Raw genomic sequence first — 16590 nt, forward strand, 5'->3', positions numbered from 1 at the left:
GCGTAAACAATGTGACATACAAAAATGTTCTACATGAAATTTAAAAGAAAAAATGTTTCATACATAATTGTTATAAAATCAACAGTTCCAGAGTTACGGAGGGTGAAAAGTCGAGGTTTTCGATACTTTTTATATTTTTTTGGGCAATATTTATGATATAACTATACCAAAAACCCAGACATCCAAAGTGAAAGTTATCCTCCAACACCAAATTGTTCTATATGGTCCACACAATGTTCAGAAAAAAGTCACACCATTTTGAGCGTCGGGTTTGGGCGAGAGAGGGGGGAGAAATCGGTAAATATAAAAAGTATCGAAAACCTCCACGTTTCACCCTCCGTAACTCTGGAACCGTTGATTTTATAACAATTATGTATAGAACCTTTTTTGTTTTAAATTGTATGTAGAACATTTTTCTATAGAACATTCCTTACGCTAAAGCATAGTTTTAGAAATATTGACGAAAAACTTAAAAAAAAACTACTAATTTACCGACTTCTCCCCCATCTCCCCCCCAAACGGGACGCTCAAAATGGTGTAACTTTTTACTGAACAATATGTGGACCATATAGAACAATTTGGTGTTGAAGGAAAACTTTTACTTTGGATGTCTGGGTTAGGCCTTTTTTTGGACCAATTATACTATACTACCTCCGTAACTTTGGAACCGTTCATTTTAGAAGGGTTATGCATAGGGCCTTTTTTATTTCAAATTTAATGCAGAACAATTTTGTTTAGAAGGTTGTTCATGCTAAACCGCTTAGTTTTAGAAATATTGACGAAAAACCTAAAAAACTACGAATTTGCAGATTTCTCCCCCCTCTCCCCCCCCAAACCCGACGCTCAAAATGGTGTGACTTTTTTCTGAGCATTATGTGGACCATATAGAACAATTTGGAGTTGGAGGATAACTTTCACTTTGGATGTCTGGGTTTGGGTCTAACTATACTATACTACTATTTAGATGGGAAATAAGCCACAATTAAATTGAAAAAATAATTGTGACTTATTTTTATATTTTATTATATTATAAAAATTAATTTATTAGCAATAAATGAGCATATCAAACTTTGTAATACGCCATTTTAAAGCTTTTCCATGCTTTCAAGATGTTTATATTAGAAAAACCATATTTTCTATTGATTTGAAAAAGAGGAAAAAAGGCCGTTTCTTCCAACTTCCAAACGAAAAAATCATATTTTTTTCAAAAATATTCATTCTAAACCCGTCAAAATATTTGAGGTTCCTACTAATGCTAAAGTAAAAAAAGTCTTATAGGAATTGCTATAAATTTGAATTTTTGTGGAATTAACGATGTTTTATTTTTCACTTTTTTCTAAAAAAATTGAAAGTGTCCTCTTATTTTCACCATAACTTGCTTAATTTTGATGTTATTATTAAATCTATTAACTCATCATTCATTTCATAGGTATATCTGATTACTTTGACAAGTGTTTAATAAGTATATTTTTTTATAAAATACATCGTGTTCCCGATATTTAAGCTTGAATATGTACCTATAATCCGTTTGAAAATTATTGATTGTACAGTTTTTAAGACGCAGGTCATTTGTACCTATTTACGGACGATAGATTTAAGTACTTGCAAGAAAAAAATAGACTTTGAATTAACTATAACTTACTTTGAATTATTATTATTAATATTAAAAGGTTTTTAATTAAGGAATTTATATTGTATTTTTTATTAGCTTCAATTTTGGTAATAATAACTTTAAAACCGATTTAAAACATGTATTTTTTCACAAAAAATTAAAATCTTTGCTCTTTTTCAAAATAACTTAAAAGTTATTAGAGATACCAAAAATCTCAAACCATGAAAAAAGTAACTTTTAAGGGGCCTCATAGCTTTGGTTGCCTAGGGCCTCAAGATTCTTAATCCGGCACTGTTTAACAGGTATTCTAATAAGCGGGTTCGACTGTATTGTGTAAATAAATAAGGGAAATGTTACATCAATAAAGTTATATGATGATCATCTTCTTTTTCCTAGTCGGTCGTCCTTTTCGGACATAGTGCCACCTTGAATTTTCAATGATGTCTTTTAAATTGTTTTCATCTTTTTCTAACGTCTGTAACTCTGAAGCAAAGGTTTAGTGGAGCTTTGACCTCTTTTGTCATGTGGTCCACATAATATTTCAAAGCCAACTTGAAACATGCAGCTCTCTAAATAATAGACTTCTTGCGATGGTTGTTTATGCAATCCAGGGTATTCGTAACATTATTCGGCAGCAAAACATTTTAAAGAGGCTATAAAGCGTTCCTTAAAAGACCAGCGTTAAGTTCACATAGAAAAATGAAGACGACCCATTGTTTTTAAAACCCTTATCTTTGTATCCATGGTAATCTTTTGTCTTTTCTCTACTTTGATGGGCCATGACTTTATTTCTTTGTTGCATCCTCCGGAATTGGTTACGAGTGAGCCCAGATTTACCACTTCGATGTCATTTTTGAATCGCTTATTTATGAAAGGATATAAGTCACAACAATGAAGTTTTGAGAAAATTTTAAAAAAGTGTTTATATTTCAAACAAATAAAAAATTTGTGATTTTTCCTGGAATATGAATTATGTTATTATAAGTTAGATAACAATATTGTATGTATATTGATTTTTTTTAATTAACAGATATTTTATTCAATATTTTATTCGTCTGACTTACATCTTTTCACAAATTAATTAAAAAAATGTCTAAACTATTATTTTTGCCCGTATTTGTCCAAATTAACAAAAAAAAAACGTTTATTGGCCAACTTTATTACCAGTTATTAACACACGAAATATTTTAAACTAAAAAAATTAAAATTAAAAGCAGTTTTTTATAAGATACCCATACTTTCAGTACTTTTACTTCAGTGGTTGGCCAACCAATTATTTCCTCATAAAATTCTTGATAATTTTCAGGAAGATACCTAGTAATCTTTTGAATATCAATGATTTTTATGTTAATTGGAATTTTTTCCATAGGATAAGCTCGTTCCTTTGGAAGTTGAACATTTTCGTTGTTATTACTTTTTAGAACAAAGGAACTGGTTAGTGCTTCATCGATAAACTTCAATGCTTCAAAAAATCTTTTTTTGTATTGTGATTTTAACGGAACTCGAATAAAGCTGGAAACGGCGAATGACTCCTTTTGTGAACGTTTGTAATATTTGGACCACCAATTTTTAAAATCCAAAATGTCATTAGTTCTGACCATTTGTACAGTAAATTTCTTCCTCTTTGCAGAACTACAGATTGCTTCAAAAACTTCCACTGGTGTATACAGCCTATCCATGCGATTGAGTTTGCGTTTGGCAAATTTATGAAACGATATAAGTCAATGACATATCTTTTCATAAAGAAATTGAACATTCTGTTCACTGCCTAGCTATCAACAGTACTGAAGACTTATATTCTTTTATTACTTTATTTAAACGTTAGATAAAATAGTGACTTATATCCTTTCATAAATAAGCGATTAATTTATTCTGACAATATCTGGCTGGTTGTTATTTCTTCTATCTATGATCATAACCTTTGTTTCTGAATTATTTATGAATAATCCTGCTTCCAAACTCACTCGTTCTATTCGTTCTAATAGCTCTGTCATTTCTTCCAAGGATTCGGTGAAAAGCACTGTATCATCTGCTTACCTTAAGTTGATGATTCCTATGCCACCAATGGATATGCTCCCTTTCCATTCTGAGATTGCTTCGAGCATAATGGCTTCTAAATATATATTAAACAGAATGAGGCTTATTACGTAGCCTTTCCTTACACCCTTGCGAACCCTTAACGCCTTTGACAGTTCTCTATGTGTCCTCACTTTTGCCAAGTTATCTACGTAGAAGTTTACTAGCAATGCCACTACTGCCACTAGGTGTTTTAGAGCACCCATTTCCTTAAGGTATTTCCATATTTTGTTCCATCTGACATAGTCGAATGCTTTACTATAATCAATTAATCACACATATGTGCTTACATTGAACTCCTTTCATTTTTTGTGTAGATGATCATCTTGAGAATATGAAACAAATTGTATACCTACCTAATATATGAAATATAATTATCGTAGACGTATTTTTGTTTTTCATTACCTTTTCTTATATTACTCCATACCGGCGAATGGTCACTCATTTGTGGAGGTAGTTCCATTTCCTCAGCTTCTGTGCTTCCGTCATCACCAACATCTTCACCGTATGTTGGATACTTTCTTAACGAGTCATCCCTCATTCTTTGGTAACCTAATTCAGTAATGTTTGGTTAACATGGAGATTATGTACTACCATTGATTGATAAATATAGAGTGTATACTGTGTTTACAGAGAATATACAGAGTATATACTGTGTTTACAGAGAATATACAGAATATATACTATGTATATTTATCAATCAACGGTACCTACTAACATTAAAAAATTGTGTCGTAAACCTGTGGTATTCGTAAAGTTAAAAATTTTTCATTTTGCTTAATCAGTACCCGACCCAACTGAAAGAATAATTATTATCTGTTCCTAACCTGTTGTTGATCTTTGTTTATCCTTGTGTCTATTAATAAGATTAAATAGTGAATAAAAAGTGGTGTAAGTTAGTATAGATTATTATGAAGATTTCCAGAAAAATCGATGGTATGTCACTATGGTACACAGCTCTAAGTACAGACATACGACGGAGATGTAAAGTAGACAAAATTAAGGACTGGACAAGAAAGAGAAGAGTAGCATGGAACGATCGTATAGGCTGAATGACAGCAAATAGAGTAGTAAGGATGGCGAGAGATGCTTTCCCAATAGGAAAACGATCAGTGCGAAGATCAAGAATACGATGAAACGAAAACTTACTGGAGGCACATTAAAAATCGAGTCATATCTACAAACAAGAAGAAGAAAAATAAATCCAGCGTAATAAGGTTTGACGACCTAGCTGGCCATTCTATGAAGTCCCTGCTCCCGATCGATTGATTTAGAAATATTTCGGGTAACAAAATAACGTAATAGATAGATGGAAAACATAACACGTTGTGAAATAAAAAGAGAGGAAACTAGTAGAGGTGAGAAATTATTGATAGAAACCTATAAATATTCATTACATTGCATTGCATTGCATTAAATTACATTACATTACATTACATTACCACTATTGATAGTTTCCCGAATCATAGTAGAAATTATTCTTGGTCAATAATTTAATTTTGGAATAAAAAATTAGATAGATGGAAAACATAACACGTTGTGAAATAAAAAGAGAGGAAACTAGTAGAGGTGAGAAATTATTGATAGAAACCTATAAATATACATTACATTGCATTGCATTACATTACATTACATTACATTACATTACATTACATTACATTACATTACATTACATTACATTACATTACATTACATTACATTACATTACATTACATTACATTACATTACATTACATTACATAACATTACATTACATTACATTACATTACATTACATTACCACTATTGATAGTTTCCCGAATCATAGTAGAAATTATTCTTGGTCAATAATTTAATTTTGGAATAAAAAATTACTACGAATTAAACTGTTTTTGTTTACATTTGCTTTATTGTCTTCAATCAGTTTTTACTTTAGGCGAAATTAAAAAAATGTTACTACACCTCTACTAGTTTCATCTCTTTATATTTCACAACATATTTATTACGTTTTCCATCTTTTGCGTTATTTTGCCGGTTCTTCCCGCTCTCATCACTGTATACTATATTATAGTAAAAGTTTTTATAAAAATTTATAACCAAATATACCTTTGTTTGAGCTATTTGTTGTCTGCATCTCCATCACTGCAATACCATTCCTCCCATTTTTTTCTTTTTCTACTTTCACACTTCTATCTGTCATTTTAGGTTGAAACTGCATCTCCAATGGTTTCAAAACTTCCTTTTTTTCTTTTTGTACTTTCTGTTTACTTTTTTCTACTTCATAAACCTGTTTTGTGATACTATCTGGTGGAACTATAGACCTCTTTTTCTGTTGTTTGGGTTGTTGAGGTTTCGTATGTCTCTTTTTTGGACCAGCTAAATCGAGAAGAAAAAGACCTGCGACTATCAGAGAGAACGTTCCAACTATAGCAGCATTGTCGACTAAACTCTCTGGAACAGAATCTAGCGCGGCGAAGGAAAGGCTTCCTGAAAGATTAAGAAATCACAAAAAAACATAATATATAAAGATGAAAATATATTTTAATTATTTAAATAATTTTGACGTAGGTATGTAGAAAACCATACCAATATAGCAATATAAATATGTTGAATTCAAATATATATTATTATTGCAAAAAAAGTTTTACATCTAATAGCACAGTCTGGTAGGATGTAGAATAACATTTTTGGATGTTGTTTTATGTGCTATTATATTGAAAACTTAGTTTTTTGATAGCAGTTGCCGCTAGGGGATCCCTGCCATTTCGTTCGTTGCAATCCGTGACTGCACGCCGTGGTTTGTCCTAGTTGGGTCAGAGAGAGCAGCATATGTGCCTCCTGATGAGAGACTAATAAGTTTCGAAACCGGTAGAGGTGCTTGCTGCATTCTCTGATTGAACTGGAATAATGATGCGGCTGTAGTTTCGTAGTGCAACGAAATTGAAAATGGTTATTCATTTTTGATTTACATGTTTAGTCCGATTTGAGTACGTAGGGGACCATTCTTGTTGGAACTTTACCGCGCTGAGCAGATGGGACGTGAATTATAATTTGTAAAATTCCCTCATTTTCCTTAGTGTCAGCATCCGTTATGGCTTGCAAATTGTAGAAGCCTCGGAGGTGTTACCAGAGAAGGTTCCCATTGTTTTCAGTCTGGTAGGATGTAGATAATATAGTCGTAATACTAAACGACACCACAATAGAAGCGGTTAATGATTATATATATTTGGGAGAGATAATAAAAATAAATAAGGAAAACCAAACAGCGGAGGTAAAAAGAAGGGTTAGATTAACCTGGGCAGGATTTGGAAAATTAAAATGGGTCCTAAAGAATAAAAAATTACAACAATACTTAAAAACAAGAGTGTTTGACCAGTGCATACTCCCAATTCTCACATACGCATGCCAAACATGGACCTTGACCAAGGCAAACATGGATAAAATAATGAAGACACAAAGAGCCATGGAGAGAGCAATGTTAATGTTAGGATTAAAATTGACAGACAAAAAGCAAAGAAATAAAACAAAAGTCAAAGACGCAGGACAACATATAGCCAGACTAAAATGGAGCTTCGCAGGTCATAACGCTAGACAAACGGACAATAGGTATAATAGCACGATACAACAATGGAGACCATGGACAGGAAAGAGAGCAAGAGGACGACCCCAGATGAGATGGGGAGACGACATTAAAAGGATAGGAGGAACGCACTGGAAACAGAAAGCACTAAACAGAAGCGAATGGAGGAAACTGGGGGAAGCCTATGTTCAAAATTAGACGAATTAAAGGGCAAAAGAAGGATATAGAATAACATTTTTGGATGTTGTTTTATGTGCTATTAGATTGAAATTTAGTTTTTTGATAGCAGTTGCCGCTTTAAAACAAAACTTAAATTTGACATTCTATTTATTTGATAACGTCAAATTTTATACCATCACCCGTGATCGGAGTAATACCCACTTTCTGTTACTTGCTGTTGCGTTTAGTAAATTTTCGACTTATTTCGTATGCTTTAAATGATGACATACGGGTAAAGACTCGTGGACGCAACTGTATCTGTGGTAGTTCTAAGGTTACGCATTGGCACCCAGCGTGGGGCATACAACAAAATACCATTACACTGCCATTTACTTTCACTCTACGTCTCATAGTTGACATGGAGTATTGTCTTGTTTATGTTCAGATACCATGGAAGATATAGAAATGATACATCCCGTTAATAGTAGGCAACATGACCTTACTCCCAAAATTCAATTTTTTTCATTTTTTTACATTCTTTGTGATTAACAAATAACACCAAACACAATTTTAACTTTACTTACATATTCAGACTTACCCATTACTGTAAACAAGATAATTCCAATACCCAGAAATACATATTCTGTTACTCTTTTCGTCGTTGGCAATTCTCCAACAATATGTCCCAGGAATAGGGCACCAGTAATTATCAAATAACCTAAAATCAAAATAAAGCATATTTCCGGTTATATTCTGTAACAACGAACGTATTCACAAGGCAATAATAGAGATGGGCGGGACATATTGCAAGAATGAAAGATAATAGGTGGACGACCTCAAAAGAATTGGATAGCAGAGACGCAGAACAGAAGATGGAAACATCTGGAGGAGGCCTATGTTCAACAATGGAAATATCAATGCTGATTCAGTATGATGATGATGATAGCCATGTAGCTATCATATATTACGGAAAATAATATGTGTCTTTAATTTTCTTTTTTCTTCTTTTGATTTAGGCATATTTTATTATCACTTTCACTACTTTATATATTACACTCACATTCGTATGTGGTTTGTTCTGCACTTGCTTCTAACTGTCTCTATTTATCTTTATTTGTTTTATCCGTCATTCTGTGTCTAATATTTTTATTAGAACTCTTATTTTATTTGTATTCAGGAATTTTTACTCCATACTATGTCGCTGATGCATCAAACTGCAGTGTAGTATCGTACTAGTCCCGGATTAAGAATCTTGAGGCCCCTAGGCAACCCAGGCCCTGAGGCCCCTTAAGAATCCTAGCCTTTCTCAATTTTTAATAATTTTCATTTTTGAAAATGTCCGTTCGCCTGTTGCGAAATAACCCAAAACGACTGTGAAGCCGAAGCAGGAATAAATTTTTTCCCTGCAAGTCTTGAAGCTGGGCTATAAAATATTTGAACTCAACTATCTATCACAGGGGTGGGCAAAGTGCGGCCCACGGGCCGCATGCGGCCCTTTAGACATTTTTTTGCGGCTCTCGGAAAAAGTGAATTATTTTCATTTAAATATTTTTTTGTTTAAGTATCGCTAATATTAATAATTATATAGATAATGCAGCTATTAATAATTAACACTTTCGCAGCGGGTGATTTTTCCGCAAAATTTCCCGTAATTAACCCGTAACTACCTAGTAAGTGTAACAATTTACGGAGCACCAAATTTAAGAGGAGCAAAAATATTGTAATGTTGAGAAAACTTAAAGATTATGTTTATGAACAATTTCCAGAACATGATTACTTTTTCAATGCATAATCCATCAGCAGGAGCAGGTATTGTTCAAAAATGTTTTGAAAGTAGACAACGTCATTTCAATTACAACTAATGTTGTTAATTTTATTCGTTCAAGAGGATTAAAATCATCGTGCATTCATAGCATATTTGGAAGAGTTAGAGACAAAACATCTTTTTCTGATGTCTTATATAGATACCACAGTCATATTAAGTATAAAAAAGGTTCTTAAAAGGTGCTGTGAGTTAGGGGAGGAAATTGCTATATTTTTAGATATAAAAAAATGCGACACATTTGTTAAATTTATAAGTTTTGAACGCAAAATGAAACTTTTAAAATGAAACTAATTATTCAAAACTATTCATTGATCATATAAAAAAGAAAGAATTAGTTCAATAATTTCCCTAATTAAAATCATTAAATAATGTACCAGAAAATAAGTTTAAAATTTATAAAGAAAAGCTTTGTAAGTTGTTGGCAGAATTTGAAAATCGTTTCAAAGATTTTGAAGATATTTACATAATTTTCCTTATCACTTCTAAGAAATTATTTTTTAGTTAAAATTGATTCCGTACCAGTCTACATTGAACTAGAAGTTATAGGTTAATTTGTATATTTTTGCAATACAAGCCATTAAGCCAAATTTCGGACCAATGCTGCATGATACGGGTACCGCCACGGCACCCGTTTCGTGTTACTTTGTTGTGAATCGGTACTAGCAGTCGGATTTGTTTTAGTTCATTCAGATAAAGTCATTTATACGCTCTCTGATGATAGCTTAGGAGCTTGAAACTGGGTAGGGTGTTTATGACACTCTCTGATTGAATTGAAATATAAGATGTTTCAAGTTTTCGTTTTACAACAAAACTGTTATTTTTGAAAGTACATAACTTTAAGACTACTGTTAAAAAATTTCAGTTTGCCCGAAGTAAAATTACCGGAAATACTGCATTCTTAAAATCCCCACCTTCGATTTGCTTTGCAGCAGCTTGAGCGTAGTGAGAAACATTCAACAGTTGCTCCCTTCTCATTTGTAAATTATTCCGCGATTCAGAAACATTTTCTGATGTACATCACTTTACGATTTGACAGACAAAAAAGTTCTAATTTTTCTCAAAACTGCTTTCCACACAAAAACCAATTCAACTAAAAATTTAACTGAAAAGCTACTTGACAGATCCACCTGAAATTTATCATATATTTTCTTTAGACATTTCGCGAGGTAAACCTGTCGAGATATTTTTTGTTTTATGCTTATTTTTTGTTTAACAATACTAAATATGTTGATTTGCACATTTTTACAAAAAAAATTGTTATTTTGGCTTCTGACTTCTGAGTGATATAAAAAACTCAAAAATCGTCATAAAAAACACCAATAATAATTTTCTGTGAATAAAATTCATACAAAAATGCTTAAAATACTGATTTCAAACCACAGCCCCCCCCCCTAAACAAAATTAATAAAAAGTTGAAAATTCGAACATGTAAATGTAAAAAATATTGCGGCCCTCGGTAATAGACCAAAAACATTTTGTGGCCCTTACTAAAAAAAGTTTGCCCACCCCTGATCTATCATGTAGTTTTGAAGCACACTCCTTTATTTGAGTATCACTCAATTTTGTAAAATCACAAAAGACCAAACACTGAGTTCACTGACCCGTACACTGTCAACCGACGACTCAGCTTAGTAATTAGCTTATCGAACATTGGTAGAAACGTTTCAACCTTTAACTTTTGTCCACTCTGTAGAAAAACTTCATTGGAATTAGCATCATCGAAATGTAGTTTTCTTGCTCGCTTTCGTTTACTCGCAGGTCTTCTGCTCGCAGTAAGCAAAATTATCTCTTTGGAATTTTAAGAACTCCAAAAATGAATTTAGAAGCTGAACTGCAGTTTTAAGTTTAATCTCTTTTCTCTGTAATGATTTACTGACAGCGTTGATGCGTTCTAAAATATGTGACATTTCTTTCAAAAAACACTGTTTCAGCTTTCTGATTAGTGTCTTCAGCAAGAGTATGAAGAGCAGATTTGAAAGCGTTGTAATCTTTAGACAAAGGTCCTGTTGCATGTGCCCTTGTAGTCCATCTTGTGCTGCTTGTTCTTTTAAGGACTAGATCGTGGCGAATGAGATCGCGTAGTGGAGTTTCATTTAAGCATTTTATCATAACTTCCCAACCATGAGTAAGGGCTGAAAAAAAGTTGTACACGGACTGAACAAACTAAAAATACGATATTCTATTTGAGGGAGAATACGTAAGCCAATCTCTTTTAATTTTTGTTCCACTGATTTGTTTTCGAAAAACCATAGATTGTGTAAAAATCCTGTAATGCCTTCAAAATTTATTTTTGATGCTAAAACACTTTCAAAGTTTTTACATTCTGAAGAACTTTCCCAATTCAAAATATTCTTACTTCTTCAGTTATTGTATTCCCTAATCCTATGTCGTTTTCCAAATTTACGACCCAATCTATCTTTAACTTCAATTTCTAAGTTAGTTTCGGTTTCTGGTTCTTTAACTTCTTGAACTGGAATAGAACTGTCGTTACATGTTTTTTCATCTTCTTCAGTTACGGAAGCTATGTTTCCCTCAGTTATTTTTATTTCATCATGTGCATTTTCATTGGCTGCAGCTTCACTAGCTATGGATTTCCGTGTGAAACTTAGTTTAAATAAGTTTTGCTTCTGTTTTAGATCTTGCTTAATTTTCTTTCTTCTGCTTTTTCTTGTGTTTTTCTGCTACACTATCGAATATTTTTTTCTTATTTCCATCTGTAGTACTGTTCCTTTCCACCAAAGAGCATTCGTTGGCGATTTATTCTCACAACATAGACTTTCTATGTGAACAAAAGTATGCAGTGTAATGTAATTTTATACGTCCATCACTTTTATGGTATTGCGCAATATTTGAATTTTTTAACATAATATGATTTATAGTTTTTATTTAATTCTAATTATTATTTTTTCGTTTTGTACCATGCGAGGCCCCCTTTGGAGTCGAGGCCCCTAGGAAATTGCCTACTTTGCCTAATGGTTAATCCGGCACTGTTAATCGTACTAAGTAAATCGAAAACATTTTCTCAGAGGGAAGGTGAGTACAGTCTCAAAAAAAGGTAAAGAATAAAAACACCAATGGACCAATGGTTTGGTTGATCGCATTGACGTAGAAATGACTAAGCATAGAGCTGAGTGAAAGAGAGGTAGAGAAAAACCAAGGAGAAGATGGAAGGATGATGTGAGAAGGACTTAAGAGAGCAATGTTTTAATAAAAAAGACACGATGGACAGATATGAGTGGAAAAAGAGTATGGAACAGCCGTTCATTAAGAGAAAATCTGAGAAAGAAGAAGAAGTGGAAGACGTTTTCTCAGCGTAAAAAGCATAATTAGGCTGGTTTTTTGATTTCTATTAATTTTTTAACTATATGTCTGATTACAAATATCACATAGTACCAGATGTTTCATATCTAAATCATTGTTGTTTTAGTCCCATACCTTAAGTATTTTTGTCAGCTTATTTGATTTATTTAGAAAACAGCTTTGTTTCTCTATACTTTTTTTTTTTTTTTTTGTTTTTTATGGCATTGACTTGGGTGTCATTTAGCCAGTCACAACTTTTTTTTTGTTTTCTGTTCATACATAAGGAAGGCAATGAGGTCCTTAGAGTTCCATAGCAAACTCTTCTACAGCTCTCTACTCAGTTCAAAAGCTGGCCGCTGTGGACTGTCCAAGTTGCTCACCACATTTTCCATTATGTATCTTCTTCTTCTTCTTCTTCTTTTTTCATATGTACATAATATACCTAATTATCAGGATTAACAAGTTTAGAGATTAATTTTAGTTTCACAGATAAATTTCATTAAACAATCATATATATTCTTGCTGTTCAGAGACAATAGATAGGATACATTGAAAGGTGGAAAAACATTACATTTTATTAAATCTTGGATTAAATTATATGTGCATGGAATATATTTTGCGCACTCAAAGAAAGTATGATTTAAGTCACCAACCTTCTGACATTCTGTACAAAGATTTGAATCAAAAACTTTAATTCTTGCTAGATGTAGAGGGAAACATGCATGTCCAAACTTCATTCTAATTAATGTTGTTATATATCTTCGAGGTACTACGTAATTTTTAAACCAATATATATTTGGAACAGAAGGTTGAATCAGTGAATACTGAGATTTGGATTGTTTACAAAGATCTCGCCATGATTGACTCCACTGTTTCTCTATACTAATTTGGATTTTATTTTAAGCTTTCTTAAATGAAGATATCATGTTGGTTGTTCTTCACTCTCTATTATTTTTTCATTGGACTTTCTTCTATTTCATTTTTTGTTATTTACGTTAATTCGATTGAGGTTATTTACAATGTTAAAGACGTTTTCAAAAGATATTTCTAAAGGAAGTATCTCGATATCTTCTGCATATGTAACCAAGTTTTGGTTTTTGAGTTTTTTTTATTATTCTTTCTTCTAAACTTTTGCTGCTATGTTCATACGATTTTAATTTTTTTATCAACTAAGTTGTATATCTTCCTCATGTGTATTTTTTTGATGTAGTATTTTCATTTAATTTGTCTCATTCCTTAGTATCTGGATCTATCAAAAGATATGTGTGAGTAAATAAGACTTCTCAAAAACAAAACACCTGATTCTGCGATGATTTATTCTGTAGTAGTCAGCTATTTCCGAAAGACTGTCTTAGCAAATAAAAAACGCACGCTAGGTGTGCAGACTTTTAGGAAGAAATTTCTTCTGTCTGTTTTTCTTCCCTCAGAGAGCACCAGTACCTCTATGACGTTTTCAGCTTGGCTCTGTAGTCCATCCACACCAAAATCGTCACACTAACGCATTTTTACTGATGTTATTCTTTTCACATTAGTTATATTAACCAACACTTTTAAATCAAGTCAAGAAATAAAACAAAATTATTTTACAAATTTACGAATTTCTATTATTATATAGAATAAAAGATTTGTAAAAAATTGTAAAAAAATTCACAAAAACTGGAACTTCTATAAGGGGTCCGATTTAAAATATTTACTTTCAAGAACGCAGACGCAAGATGCAGGAAAACATGCTGCCAAATTAAAATGGAGCTTCCCAGGACACAATGCCCGACTAACGGATAAAAAAATGAAATCACGTAATACAACAAAGAAGAAGAATTTACTGTCGATACTATTATTGATCAAAAATGGTTAAGATTTGTTGGCTATTGCATTTTCAACATTCCATATTATATACATACCCCCATAAGTGACATCTGCTGCAGCAGCTCCAACTTTACTCCAGGTTATATTATTTAACAAACTCCATTCTCTTGACACTTTCTGCAGGTACAAAAACACTCGTGATGCCTCGTCGTCGGTCACACGTTTAAACGTAAGACATACCAAGACCAGTATCTAAAAAACCAAAGTTTAGTCCAAAACAACAAATGTTGATGTCGATATCAAGTCCAAGAAACGATCCAACATCTTACCCAAGACTGCCAGCGTTTGTCGGTGTCGATTATAAAGAGCGCAATGACTCAGTAGAAAATATTATTCACCCGGAATTAGCCAAAAAACTGAGACCTCTCCAAACCGTCCATCTCCCCGATTATCAATATGTCTCCGAGAATGCTTGAGGCCAAATATAGATATTTGAGAAGTCAAATACGAAGAAAATACAAAATGAAAAGTATCCAGACAATACCTATTATTTTCTCTACTACTGGGGTCATTCCTAAAAACCTCCTAGAAAACAAAAAAAGTGAATCTTAATAACCATATCTATAAGACCATGCAGAAAGTTGTACTACTCTTGACGTACAAATATGTACGAAAATTTTTGGAAGATACTCCAGCATACCAAGTCAGCTAGAGCTGTATAACAAGGAAAATGCCCATCAGAGTTCAATCTTTTTGATACAATATAGGTATCTGGAGGGAGCATTACGCAAGAGAACTAAATGAAGACAGAGATATCTATAACACTGATTGACCCCAACGTATACGAGTACACGGCGAATATTGTTTTCACCCATTTTGAAAAAATGTGAAATCTTTGTATTATCCACGTCCGTCTGTCCGTCTGTCCGTAACCACAACTCCTCCGGCAATATAGCAGCTAGAATGACAAATGAGGTGTCAAATGAAAGCTGATAATCCAAGGATGGTACTAAAGGTGAGATATTTGACCTTGGCGGTCTGTCCGTCGGTCTGTACGACCGCGAATATAACTCCTCAATCATTATACCAGGTAGAATGACAAATGAGGTGTCAAATGAAAGCTTATAATCCAAGGATGGTACTAAAGGTGAGATATTTGACCTAGGCGGTCTGTGCGTCGGTCCGTACGACCGCGAATATAACTTCTCCGTCATTATACCAGGTAGAATGACAAATGAGGTGTCAAATGAAAGCTGATAATCCTAGGATTGTACTAAAGGTGAGATATTTGACCTAGGCGGTCTGTGCGTCGGTCTGTACGACCGCGAATATAACTCCTTAATCATTATACCAGGTAGAATGACAAATGAGGTGTCAAATGAAAGCTGATAATCCAAGGATAGTACTAAAGGTGAGATATTTAACTTAGGCGGTCTGTACGTCGGTCCCTCCGACCGCGAATATAACTCCTCCATCGTTATACCAGCTTGAATGATAAATGAGGTGTCAAATGAAAGCTTATAATCCAAGGATGGTACTAAAGGTGAGATATTTGACCTAGGCTGTCTTTCCGTCGGTCCGTACGACCGCGAATATAACTTCTCCGTCATTATTAGAGACTGGAAAATATGCACTAAAAAATGTCTAAAATATGCATGCAATATGCATTTTAAAACAAGCTGAATATGCACAATTAACATGCAAATATGCATTTATATATGCACTTATTTTTATATGAATAATTTTATGGTTTACGTTAAATACATAAATAAATAAAAAATAATAAAAATAAATAAATAGGTTTGAATTTAAACCAAATTGTATTATTATTTCTTAATATATTTTTTTAACTTCAGGTTTTGTGACAAATAAAACGGCAAAATATTTTATTTTGACCACAAGATAAATAAGAGTACAATAAAATAAATGTACATATTTTTATTGTTACAATATTGATTCATATTTTCTAAACTAATATTATAAAAAGAGTACAATAAAACAAATTTACATATTTTTATTGTTACAATAAATAATCATATATTGATTCATATTTTCTAAACTAATATTATGTCTTCTATCTGTTAATATTTGTTTATAGGCAGAAAAAGATCTCTCAACGTCACAAGATGTAATTGGGGCATATTTAAACTTTGCTATTAGAGACGGATCCATATTAATATTTTCATCGAAGTTTCCAAAATTGATTATATTATTTATTGAACGCAATAAAGTGAAACCCTCATTTTTGTTTAAAA

At 32.7% G+C, this 16590-nt stretch overlaps 1 protein-coding gene across 1 annotated transcript in view; it reads right to left on the reverse strand.

The window, feature by feature from the left end:
* The window catches only part of LOC114339015 (uncharacterized), a 77071-nt gene that overhangs the window by 8879 nt on the left and 51602 nt on the right, over positions 1–16590 (reverse strand). Inside the window, exons 3-6 of the mRNA XM_028289642.2 lie at positions 14431–14587; positions 8003–8122; positions 5772–6152; positions 4094–4240 (exon numbers count right to left, since the gene is read on the reverse strand). Coding sequence (XP_028145443.2) covers positions 4094–4240; positions 5772–6152; positions 8003–8122; positions 14431–14587 — 805 coding nt within the window. The remainder of the gene's footprint in view (positions 1–4093; positions 4241–5771; positions 6153–8002; positions 8123–14430; positions 14588–16590) is intronic.

Source organism: Diabrotica virgifera, chromosome 5 (assembly GCF_917563875.1).
Source record: "Diabrotica virgifera virgifera chromosome 5, PGI_DIABVI_V3a".
Classification (NCBI taxonomy): Eukaryota; Metazoa; Arthropoda; class Insecta; order Coleoptera; family Chrysomelidae; genus Diabrotica; species Diabrotica virgifera.